The sequence below is a fragment of the Mastigoproctus giganteus genome, chromosome 4 (genome assembly GCF_048544385.1).
Source record: "Mastigoproctus giganteus isolate SK-2022 chromosome 4, ASM4854438v1, whole genome shotgun sequence".
Taxonomy (NCBI): domain Eukaryota; kingdom Metazoa; phylum Arthropoda; class Arachnida; order Uropygi; family Thelyphonidae; genus Mastigoproctus; species Mastigoproctus giganteus.
The window spans coordinates 9596228-9608949 of record NC_143578.1 but is presented as its reverse complement, the minus strand read 5'-3'; the positions used below and the strand labels follow the sequence as shown (position 1 = coordinate 9608949).

Genomic DNA, 12722 nt, shown 5'->3' with positions numbered 1-12722 from the left:
GGATGCTGTATACTAGGGTCATGCTGTGATTGGAATGTGGTGTTTGAAGGTCGATTTCTGAAGAATGTGTATAATTTGTTCATAGGTTTTGCTATGATTTTCATGTCGGTTCCCTTGCATATTTGATTAAGTTTATTGTACCAGTACTCGACATATGGAATGGTGATGAAATGTATTTTGGTCTTGTCAGATATTTGTGCAATGTTTGTTGCGAGGTTGTTGTTATTTATTTTATCACGGGCTATTGTTTTAACTTTGTTTATATAGGTTAGCGGGTAACCCCTATTTGAGAATCTTCTGGTTAATTCATTTATTTCAGTGGTTAGAGAAATCTGGGTTGAAGAATATTTAAAGGCGTTAAGAAATTGGTTCAGCATGACTGATTTTTTGTACGGTTGGGGATGATAACTGTGGAAATGCAAAAGCATCCCCTTATTAGTGGGTTTTCTATATAAGCTGAAATTTAGTTTTTGGTCTAATCTGTGTATGGTAAAATTAAGGAAATTTATGGAGTGGGTTTCTGCTTCAATTTCTAATTCAAATTTTAATCTCTGATGGATGTTATTAAAAACCTGTAGAATATTGTTTATGGTCAAATGATCTGTGATAATTAGGATGTCATCCAGATATCTTCCGTAATATGTGATCTGTGGTATAAATGGATCAAGATGGACCTTTTTCTAATTTGTCTAAGTATAGTTCGGCAATGGGTCCACTGATGTTTAGGCCCATTGGGAGGCCGAAAATCTGTCTGTATATTTTTTCTTGAAAGAGAATGTAATTAGCATTTACTAATAGTTTTGTTAGTTTGAATATTCTGTCTTTGGGGAGTCTGGTGTTATTAATTTTTATGTTTTCATTGTTTAAGTAGGCTCAGACTATGTCTAAGGCATAAGGAGAGTTGGAAAAGAAGCTTCCTATATCTAAAATAAAGGTAATCCCTGTTGATTCTTAACTAATGGCATAACCCCTCCTCCCTTCCTATCCTTCCTATACACACTGTACTCCCCAAATTCCAGTTCTGCATTCCTTATATCTGTGTGATGCCACGTATCTGATATCCCAACAATATCAGCTTTTGATGTTTTGACCAATACCTCAAATTCACCAAATTTATTTACCAAACTCCTTGGTGTACATGCAAGTATACATGCACCTGTTCCTATTCTTAGCTACCCTAACACAACTCATGTGTTTACTTGTACCACAATGACTCTCAGCAGTCTCTGAAATCCCCTGCATTTTGTTTTCCAGGCTGATGCTCATTCCAATAGAAGTAGTGCAAAAATCACTTTCATCTCTGCCAGTTGCTACTGTTAATCTATTAGACTGTGTATCCCCCCAATCTAGCAGTTTTCCAACCCACCTAGCACTGCCTCAATAGCATCAGCAAATATTCTTGCACCCTTTCTATTTAAGTGTATCCCATCCCTGTAGAAGCAGTCTCTCCTGTTAACAAGCATAGATCAGGCTGAGAAAAACTCTACCCCTCAAGTCTTGCACAATCTCTCCAGGGCTGAATTGATTGACAAGGCTCTCATCATATACTCCCTCCTATCGTGTCTGGGCAGAATTGCAGACACTTTCAAATTCAACCCTAATTCACGGCTTTTTTTCAACAGTGACCTGTACTTGTTTAGTAATTCCGTAAATGAGTGGCAAATGGCAATAAATCAATGTCATGAACTTCACAGGGGAATTATAAAAAATAATAATTATTTACATATAACAAAATATCACAAAAACAAGTTTTCTACACTAGACAGAAAAAATGCACTTATGAAGTAGCCAAAAAAGAATATGTAAATAATTATGTTTTGATGTTTTATTAAGGTAACTTAATAAACATGATTTTTTAAGGTACATTATAACTAACATATAGGTTAGTGCAAAAGCAACATTTTAACATAGCCATCTACCAAAGCTGTGAATGCTTTCATAACGAGTTGCCATGGTATTGTACTATCTTGAATAAGTAACACTTCACCAGTGGAGAAGACTACTGTTACTTATTCTCAGCAGATACCACCACCCAGACGGCACAGTTTCAAAGCTTGTTGGCATCTCTTTGACGGGTGGGCAGATATCCTGGTGTTGCAATAGTGACAACCCAGTTATGAAGTATAACCTCACAATATGAGAGATGCCTGATGGTGTGCAGTGATATAGACTATAAAATTATTTTTACCTCTAATAAAACAAGCAAACATATATAGTCATTCAGTTTAGGAATAGCAGCTAACATTTATAAGGGACCACTTACATGATGAATAAATATATCATATACAGATTTTCATTATAATTTTACTTAATTACTTGTATCATTGTTGTTGGGTTTTATGTGCATCAGCAACTTAGGCCATACCACACTATTGTGAATTATGTCTGTACAAATGTGTGTTCATGGGCTGAAAAACCAAGAATAACTCTACTCCCTCTGCCTGAGTGAACTATAGACCACAGTTGAAGAGAAATTCCTCCATCTATAATGGGACTCAAATCTAGACCACTCCAAGTGAGTGACAAGTAGTGAAATCACTATAATGTCATTGAGGACTAATCATTTGTAATAATACAAAGGACTCACATGAAGCAAGACACTGAAAAAACAGAACTGAAATAACTGAGAATAACTTGCAGCTAACAAGGGCAATTGTCCTCTGTGAGTTTTTATGGGTTCCAGCTGTGACTGATAAACTTTGGTTCTGAGGACTATGTGTATAGAGCAGTGGTTCCCAACCTAAGGGCTCCGTGTACACTTCCCAGGGGCTCCGCGGCTGCTCCAGGAAAATAAAATAGCTAAAAATTGAATGGAATTAAAGAATTAGAAATGTAAATTAGAAAACTAGAAATCACATTCTGAATAAAAATTTGCCAAGTTGAATTTTGCGCATTCTCTAGCAGACGACGTTCAGTCATTTTGCTGCCATTAGCTTCAAAATTATTGTAGTACGAGACAGACAGGTGACGAGGCAGAGTGGAGCACCAACATGTCACGCACATTCTGTCGCGTGCTGCATTTTAATGACCCTTCCTGGAACTGAATATCTGTGTGATTTCTTGGAACTGTACATTCGAGAAGTTTTTTGCCCATTCTCGACCCTTTGAGAATTCTTGGAATCCGCTTGAAGCTTCTCAAAACTTAGCACCATATAAACAGAGGCTGGCTAGTCGACTTGAAGTCACTTCGCAGTTAATTTTCATAGCAATAACATTATGATTACCTAGCAATTCTTCCATGAGTTTTCAGTGCATTTGACCTCTTTGTGAGTATTTAGTTGTGTACTTTGTAAGTGTTCTTTAATAAACTATTGTGTTTTGCTCTACTTGTACATTCGAACTCTGAGCTACTGCAATATATTTCCGGTAGAAAAATGCTACATTATTGATTGACCCAGGTGCTTTTATTGGTTTTCAAGTAGGTAAGTGTTTGTATTTCGTAATAAAATTTTTAGTTGCTTTAACTTTGTATTTTGGATTTAGTTGCTTTACTTTGTATTTTGGATTATAAAAGATAAAGTCGGTTATTCTCATATTGGAGGAACTGAGTTTATTGTATGGACCTTATTATTGCTTTCACCAATAATGTAAAATCTGTTGTAACGCAAATGGTTTGATTTTTTGAACTTTGGGAGAACTTTTATGTATAGTCAAGTTTTGACAATATCATGTGTATTGGTGGTAGTTAAAAATAAATTGAGATATTATGGCAAATTTCAGTTTTTAAAATATAATTTTATTGCATGGACATTGTAACATTGTACGATTGTTTAAATATCTCTTTACTTTGCACTCCCTTATTATCTATCCCCCTCTTCCCCCCCTGTAACACTACTCTTAAATACCCTTAGCTTGAAAACATAGGGTAAGAATAAGGCTCCTCCATAGGAATTGATTCTAAAAAGGGCTCCGCAGGTCAAAAAGGTTGGGAATCGCTGGTATAGAGGAAGTGGGCAGTGTCATCTGAACAAATGAAAATGTAAAAATGACTTCAGTGGCTAATAAATAACACTAGCCAACAATTTTAAACTTTTTTTTTCGATAATATGAACGAAATCAACTGATTTTGACTAAATTGCATGTTCTGGAAACAAAAATGACAGTAGAAAGTTCGTAGCATGTCACGTTTTCATGTTATGGTGTCATACTCCTCTTTTTCCAAAAATTATGAATTTTTACTTATCTAAATGTACTTGACTACTTTTCTTGTTTGTTTGTGTTTGTTTGTTATTTGGTTTTTAGGAGCATTAGCAACTAAGGCCATATTGCTCCTGGGATATGCAGTGGTCATTCCCTGACCTTTCCGCATCCTCCATATTTGGTGGTGACAGGCTCGAACCCCGGTCTAATCAAGAAGCGTGTGCTACGCACTGCTGCTCCTTCCCACCTGGCTACGGAGACGCCTTTGGATTTAAGTAAGCAATTGACCCACAAAAGTAGAGGCAAAAATAGGAAATCATACTACTTAGTTATTTTTTCCTCTTATGAGCAGAATGGTCCTCCCTTATCAGAAACCAGCAATAGTCACCATCATTGCTGGATCCCATTGTCCTTAGTACCTCTGGTCCATTGTGTAGATATCTTGGTGGAATCGCTCCCCCCGGCTTGTAACTGACAGGTCCAAAGTTGTCCAGAAAGAAGCTCAGGTGCAAATGTAGGAAGTGTATCTTCAGTGACATTCGGTATCCTAACTTTTGATAGTTATGCAACAATTCTATGAACTCTTTATAGTTCCCTACTTTTTATTCCCTAAAAACCCACTAACAACAGCTCTCTGAAGGTTTTCCATGCAGCTAATTCAGTAGCATTAAGTTTAGTTTCAAAGATTTTTTCCTTTAAAAGCCATCTAATTTGTGGACCTACGAATATACCCTCCTTCAACTTTGCATCACTAATTTTTCCTTCATTATTTTTGTCCAGAACTTTTACAAAATTTTTCAAGAGACCCAACTTAATGCGGAAAGACGGAAGAAGTACCATTTCGGTTTTCACTAAAGGATGTTGAGTTTCCCAGGAAAGTATTCTTCTCTGATGGACCATTCCTTCCCAATATAATGATGTTCTACTGCTCAACAATCCCATAAACACAGGAAGAAACAATACTTAAAACCACCCTGTAGTCTAAGCAACAAAGGGATTACTTTTAAATCGCCACAGATTTTCCAACAATATTTCTTATAGTTTAAGGCATTTAATAGCAATGACATGCTGTCATAGATTTCTTTCATAGCCACTGAATGGGCTACTGGGACTGATGGTTTGATATTACTATTGTGTAACAAAACTGCTTTTAAACTGAGTTTAGAAGAATTGATGAATAATTTCCATTCTTCAGAATTGTGTTGTTCAAACCCTGGTTCATCCATCAATCCATTTACAGACACAAAGAGAACCTTCCATTTGATAATAAACCACAAACTTTTCATTTCAGTTTCTAAACACTGAAATCCTCATGGTTTTTGCCAGCAAATTCCACTGTTACAACCTAGATCCTAATAGCTCAGCCTGTTGCTTTGAAAGATTTAATCCCTAACCAAATCATTAATTCACTTTGCTCAATTAAGTGTGGGGTTTTGTCATTTTCAGGATTGTAACAAAGAGATCTGCAGATATTAAGGAGGCAGGTATGGGCTCTAGTGATTCTTGCTCTTCTTCTGAAATAGTGATTTTTTCACAACTAGGTGGAGGAATAGGTCACTGGTCTTATTGTGGATGGAAGGTTGGGGTATTTTATTTTAACTCTATTTTCCCTTGAAAACCCCTTAGTATTTGTGAGGCAGAAGTAACAATCTTTGAGGTGGCTTGTTAGTTCTCGCAGGTTAATCTTACGGAACAGCAAAAGGCATTTTAGAATTCTTCCCCTTCATTCTTTCAGTCAGATTTACATAGCATGTTATACAGCACATATGCCCACCTTTTATCCTGATCACCCACGTGGCAACTAAAATCAAAATAATAAGCTTATTTCACCTTAAATATTTTTAAAATTAAAACCGAAATTATATGACTGCTTACTATAATGATTGACATTGCGACTTCACTGTAAATTGCCCACAAACATAGTAAAAACTGTTTGGCAAATTAATGCGTGCATGGCACTTTTGCTCCATTTCACGAGTTTTCACAAGACCAAAACGGAACTTTAAAACACCACAACCTACCACCAGATCTCACAAATCGAAACTAACCCCAAAAATGTACATTTAAGGGTTAAAGACAGCTTGTAAACAAGTTGTCTTTCACAGAGACTCCTGGCCGCCAGAAACATGCTACTGCATAATAAGGATTATAGCAATATAACTCAGAGGGGCCACTCCTCAGGGCCATAAAACTAAAAAGAGGTTTTAGTATACCATTAAACAACACAGATATATCTCTTTTGTTAAAATAAATTCAATCAGGAAAGGTACAGAGTGCGATATTGGATGATTTTGAAGCTATTTTATGTTTTTTTTAAAACTGTTTTGCATTTTTCTAAAAAATGTGCCAGGATAGAAACTTTTTACTGTCATATTTGCAATCAGCACATACAAATTAACAAAAAAAAATGCCTGCTTTCACCCATGTTAGCAAAACCTTGCTGACTAGTGTAATCAATAGTATTAACATTATATAAGGTATTTTGATTTAAATATTTTTAAAATTAAAATTGAAATTATATGACTGCTTACTATAATGATATGAGGCACAATGAAATTATATATAATTATAATATCTCACAGATATTATAATTATATACTTACAGAAATAGCCGCTGTTCATTTTCTTGCAGACTGCTTAGAGTTAAAAAATTTTTATATTGCAATTTTTTACTATTCAAATACTTGTATGTTATTAAATAAAATAACATACAAGAATTAAACAAAATGTTACTGGTACTAATTGAAAGATTGTTTTTAAGAATTCATAAAAAGTCACCTCAAACCATTCCTTTAATTTATGCTGGTAGTGTGATGCTAGCCAATCTGTATAGAACTGCCAGAGTGGTAAGGATGCCTATAAAATAAAAAAATAATAATAAACAAAATAAAAAAATAATATACAATATTATGAGAATTTATGAATAATTTCTATTAATTCTAAACATGATATTTTGAGTTTGATGCTAATCTATATACCTAAATTCAGTAAGCAAGGCAATGCTACTTACTTGTTAATTTCCATCCCTACATTAGTTTATTATTTAGAGTCATCATTATTATAATTATAATTATTATTAATTTGTCTATGAAGTTCATTACACATGGCTTGCATTTTCTTTTCTAAAAATGACTTAAGTGGCTAATAAATAATCAATAATATTAGTATTATATGATATTTTGATTTAAAAGATTAGTCGAGATACCAAAAATAATAATAAATTAAAAACTAATAATAAATTAAATAAATAAAAAAGTTCAGATATCACTATTTGAAAGTTTCCAAAGTAACTAGTATTTTAAATTATTTAAGAGAAGCTGACACTGCTAGATGCAGAAATTTCAGAGAAAACATTAGACCTTACAATACCAAATCATAACCCCTCATACTGACTGCAAGGCAATGGATATGACAGGTTATATGATGAAGAATATCCAAAGGAACAGTCTATGGGAAATAAAGGAAGGATTTGGAAACTGCCAAAAAAACTTATAAAGAAAACTTTTGTTTATTGCAGGACACACAATGTCAAAGTAATTTGCAAGAAAGAAATACATAAAAGAAAAAATGTAATAAAAAAGATCCATCATAGGATTTACAAACAAATTTTTCCTGTTGTTATATTATGAGTTTGCTAAGGTTTGTGGTAAGACAGCATATCACAGTTCACTTGCATCAAAAACCCTGTGTCATTTTCTGATTGACAAATAAGTTATTAATAAATCCAAACTAGATTTTGAAAAAAATATATTCAAGAGCAGAAAACTACTGTGTATTTATAATGCAAAAATGGGACAACTGCATTATAGTATTCTTGCCATTCTTCGTAACAAGAATACTACAGTGTTCCCACCAGATATTTATGCTTAATTTTTCATTAAGGAACTTATTCCCATGAGTAAGTTATGTTAGACATGGAAATAAGGAGAATGATTAAAATATCAGTATAAGGAACAAGGACACAAATGGTGGCAATAAGTTCAATGAAGTATTACAATAAGACCGAAATGAGAAATATCAAATTAACTGAATCATTAGGAAGAAAAATTTTCATTTCTACCAGTATACACATATAGGGTTATACAAATTAAATTTAGGCTACTAAATACATGTGCAGATGCAACCAGTTAAGTTTTTTGAAGTTTTAAGAAGTTTTTTTTCTTCTTTATTTTACTTTAAAAAAGTTATCTTTTGCCACCAGGTGATGTTTATTTGAAAATATTCAAACTCAACTGACATAACAGAAAAAAAGGGAAGATTATGTAATTGAGTGCAGTAACCATGATTTTTTTAATAATTTGAAGCCCATTGACAGAACCAAGTAAAAGTAAAAAACCAGTTAAAATTATAAAATACACCATGTGACCAACAACCATTTTTCATCCTGTAAGATTTGAGAAAACTAGAATAAACAGCATTTTACTCATCAATGTCAATTCCTTAAATATATGCACTCCATCACATAACTAGTTCAAGGAGAACAAATAAAATCAGATCTACACTAATCCTTTGATTGATATACAACTCCCACCACTCAAAACTAACTCACGACAAAAAAAAAAAAAAAAAAAGAAAAAAAAGACGTCTTGGTGGGATTCAAACCCAAGCCTTTTCTAAAATTTAAATTGTGATGCCTGACAGTGAAAATGTCTTCATAAAACTTTCTGATATACCAGTGAGAGGAAGGGGAGCAAATATACCATCAGACAGGGTACCAAAATACACTGGTGTGCAAAACTTAAGGACCAGTCAGGTTTCCACCTGTAGCTTCTCATAGGAGTGGCCTAGATATGGGAAACGCATACCAAAGAAACCTTGTGAGGTACAGAAATGATGAAGGAAACAACACAACAGAAATAAAATGGTATAGAGGGACTTTATTCAAAAATGGCAGTCATCATTATTATAATTATAATTAATTTATCTATGAAGTTCATTACACATGGCTTGCATCTGTATCATGGCAGCCAGTGCTGCCATGATACAGATGCATCACTGCCAAAGATGGAACAAAGGGAAGAGGCGGTCCTCAGTAGGAGATATGGCCACCCTTAATGTCGATGCAGGCTTTGCACTGCCTGTCCATACTTAGAACAATGTTGTTAAGTTCTTGCAGTAACATCGTCCATTCCTCTGTCAGCGCCATCTTCAGCTGGTGAACATTTTCTGGTGGGTGTGGACATGCCGCTAGGCATTTCCCCAGAGTGTCCCATATGTGTTCAATGGGGTTTAGATCAGTGGAATGGGCAAGCCAATCCGTACGAACAACATCCTCACATTCCAAAAGCATATCAATAGCTGCAGTGCGATGGGGTGTGGCATTATCATCCATAAACACAAACTCGGGGCCAATGGCACCTCGGTTGTTGTTGTTATTTGGTTTTTAGGAGCATTAGCAACTAAGGCCATATTGCTCCGGGAATATGCGGTGGTCATTCCCTGACCTTTCCACATCCTCCGTATTTGGTGGTGACGGGCTCGAACCCCGGTCTAATCAAGAAGCATGTGCTACGCACTGCTGCTCCTTCCCACCTGGCTATGGAGGAGCTGGCACTTCGGAACAGATGCACATGGGAAAGGATTACCTCAGTACAGTAGCATGCACTGGTTACAGTACCGCTTTCCAGTATCTGGAGTTGTGTACATTCATCCAAGATAATGCCTTCCCAGATGAGGACACCTCGACCATCATATCGATCTCTTTCAGTGATGTTTGCAGGGTAATACTGCGTGCCAACCTCTTGCCAGATTAGCTAACGTCCAGAATCACTGTTGAGACTGAATCTACTCTCATCAGTAAAGAGAACCTTACCCCATTGCACTGCTGTCCAGTCCTTGCATTCAATGCACCACCGTAAACAGTGTCTCCGATGGGCAGGTGTTAAAGGGACACAGCATACTGGCCATTGGGCAAACAGTCCACCTTTGTGGAGTCGCCTGGCCAGAGTAAACAGCAATATCCTGCGTCCTGTGCAGGATATTGCTGTTTGGTGTTGTTTTTCATGGACGACCGCCACTGGTCCTTTGAACAGCTGTATCTGTCGTTCTGAAGGCCAACCACACACACATGAGACGATGCTATGGGTGATGCCGAACTCTGCAGCCACACTTCTCGCACTTTGACGTTCCTCGAGCTTCCCAATTATTCGACTTCAGGTAAAGTCATCCAGATGTTGTCTACTGGCCATTTTGTTGTCTGTGGCACTGTATGAAACCAATTGAACGTCTGTAACAATCATGCTCACCATTCGGTAATTTGCACATAACTGCTGCTTTTATCTGTTTATGTGAGCCCTCTCATCACGATTGAAATTTTTGCATGTGCACCAGCTTTCTACTGAATGGCCACAGTTATGCAAATCGTCACAGGCTGTTTCGTTTGATTTTGAGGTTGTAACCTTTAGAAATAGTGTTGGTCCTTAAGTTTTGCACACCAGTGTATAATATCAGACTACTACCATTCTTAGTAAATCTAACATATACTCATGGAGGAAAAAAAACGATAGGACTGCATTACACAATGTGTATACACATCTTACAACAGTTGTATTAAAACAGAAAGAAATAAAAATTAATTCTAATTGCACATAAAATTTGAAGTAAAAATTCATTAGTAAAAGAGATACACTATGCTGCAGTGGAAATTCATACTAAATTTAGGAAGCTTTAAATAAACTGAATTATTTTTTAAAAAATTTAATTAAAAAAATAATTCAGTGTTATTAAAGCATTCTAAATCTAATATGAATTTCCAACATGGTGCAGTATGCCTCTTTTACTAATTTATCATTCACATGTAATTCACTCACTTATGTGTCATTCACTTGATCTCCAACATATTGAACAAAAATTTACCTTTTCTGAAACCTTCTCGAGAGCCTCACAAAATAAATTTGTGATAGAATTATATTCCTGCTCTCCCTCAGTATGTAATGTGAGGCAAAAGAGCCAGAGGTCTACCTTTTCTGGCCATTTTCTTGAAGCTTCAATAGCCACTTTTCTTGCTGATCCATCTTCACCAGATGAATTTAATAATCGTGCCTATAAAATATTAAAGCAGGTATACAATATAACTACAAAAAAAGAAATAGGATCTAACACATTTATAGCAAATGAAAATGGATAATCACATTACAAATTGTAACAGTTTTTGCTGGAATCACTAATTTTTGAGATGCCGAATGATGAAAATACAGATAATCTCCTGAATTTTGATGTATCAAGAAATGAACGATCGCTACAGAGAAGAAAATGGGAGATGAAAATATCATTTGAAATGAGAAGAGTTAAATGTTCAATATTGTTCAAATTATTCAAATTCTTTTGCCCCTTTAAATGCCAACAACGAAGTTCATATCTTCAAGGGTAGGGTCTAGTACAGGTGGCCTCCCCAAAAACAACAGAAACAGCATTAATAGATCAGTCATATACTCACAACCTTTCCTTGGTTCTGCCACCCACAAGGGTCTTCATTACTCAGAATTGGTTACACAATTCTGAGTAATGAGTAAAATTGGTTACATGAACCAATTCATGTAACCAATCTTTTGTCCTACAAAACTTTATAGCATACAATGTTCATGTTGTTTTTGAATATTGTTAGTTATGTTTATTTCATTGAGATTTCTAGAATTTGTTGTATGTATTGCAAAATTAATATTTGTATGTAGTTATTTTGCTATTTTAATCACTGTTAGAGTAAGGAGAGGGACCTTGTGAAGCTTTTGAAAATGCTTAGTTCATCTTAGTCTGCTTTCTTTGAATTCAGGAAAGCAACTGAAAAAATTTTAAAACTCTTCATTTAGAAATCCATCTGTGTAACACAACGGATTTCCACATCCAGATTTTCCTTGCATTGCTTTACACAACTGCAAAAGAGACATTTTATATATTTAATATTAACTCTTAAGTAAGCATGTCGGACTCTGATGGTTTACATTTACATCAACATGTTTATGTTTTTTTGTGTGCAGTTAATAAAATTGCATTCTTAATCTCTGTTTCTTATTTAGCCTCATTATTTCTGCATTAAATATATTAAAAATAAAACTTTCTAGAAAACGGAAAAATCAAAATAACAGCATCTTGAATCTCTGAAGGTACCGTTATTCTGAAAGTCTACTGTATATCTTTTATATACCTTTCAAGTCTCTTAAAATAATAATCTAAGTCCTACTCCTATGTGTGTAGTAGCTACTTATCATATAAGGATGGTGTGTTTCCCACCTTTGTTTTGCTCAAAAATATAATATTTTGTATAGCACTGTGCCAAACAATTAATACTCCAAAGATCCAAAAAGATACTTATCCAAAGTGTGTTGTTAATGCTATAAGAAACAGGTCTGAAGTCAACTAAACAAATCAAAGGTTCTGCCACTGCATGCCTCTCCCCCTTCACTTAGAATCCCAGGAAGAAGAAAGTATTTGTTTATAAAAAAAAATAAAAGTACACAAACTCAATCACTGTTTCTTAGTGTAGGGTTTCCCGACTTAAAAACACAGGTCCAGACAGTTGATGCTTAACTACATCAGCGAACACCTTAAAAGTCTAAAAGAAACAACATGACTCATCTGAAACAAAA

At 35.0% G+C, this 12722-nt stretch overlaps 1 protein-coding gene across 1 annotated transcript in view; it reads right to left on the bottom strand.

Moving 5' to 3' along the window:
* The window catches only part of LOC150086379 (U3 small nucleolar RNA-associated protein 6 homolog), a 123615-nt gene that overhangs the window by 28860 nt on the left and 82033 nt on the right, over positions 1 to 12722 (bottom strand). Inside the window, exons 16-17 of the mRNA XM_090371293.1 lie at positions 10996 to 11181; positions 6919 to 6996 (exon numbers count right to left, since the gene is read on the bottom strand). Of these exons, the coding sequence (XP_090227419.1) occupies positions 6919 to 6996; positions 10996 to 11181 (264 nt within the window). The remainder of the gene's footprint in view (positions 1 to 6918; positions 6997 to 10995; positions 11182 to 12722) is intronic.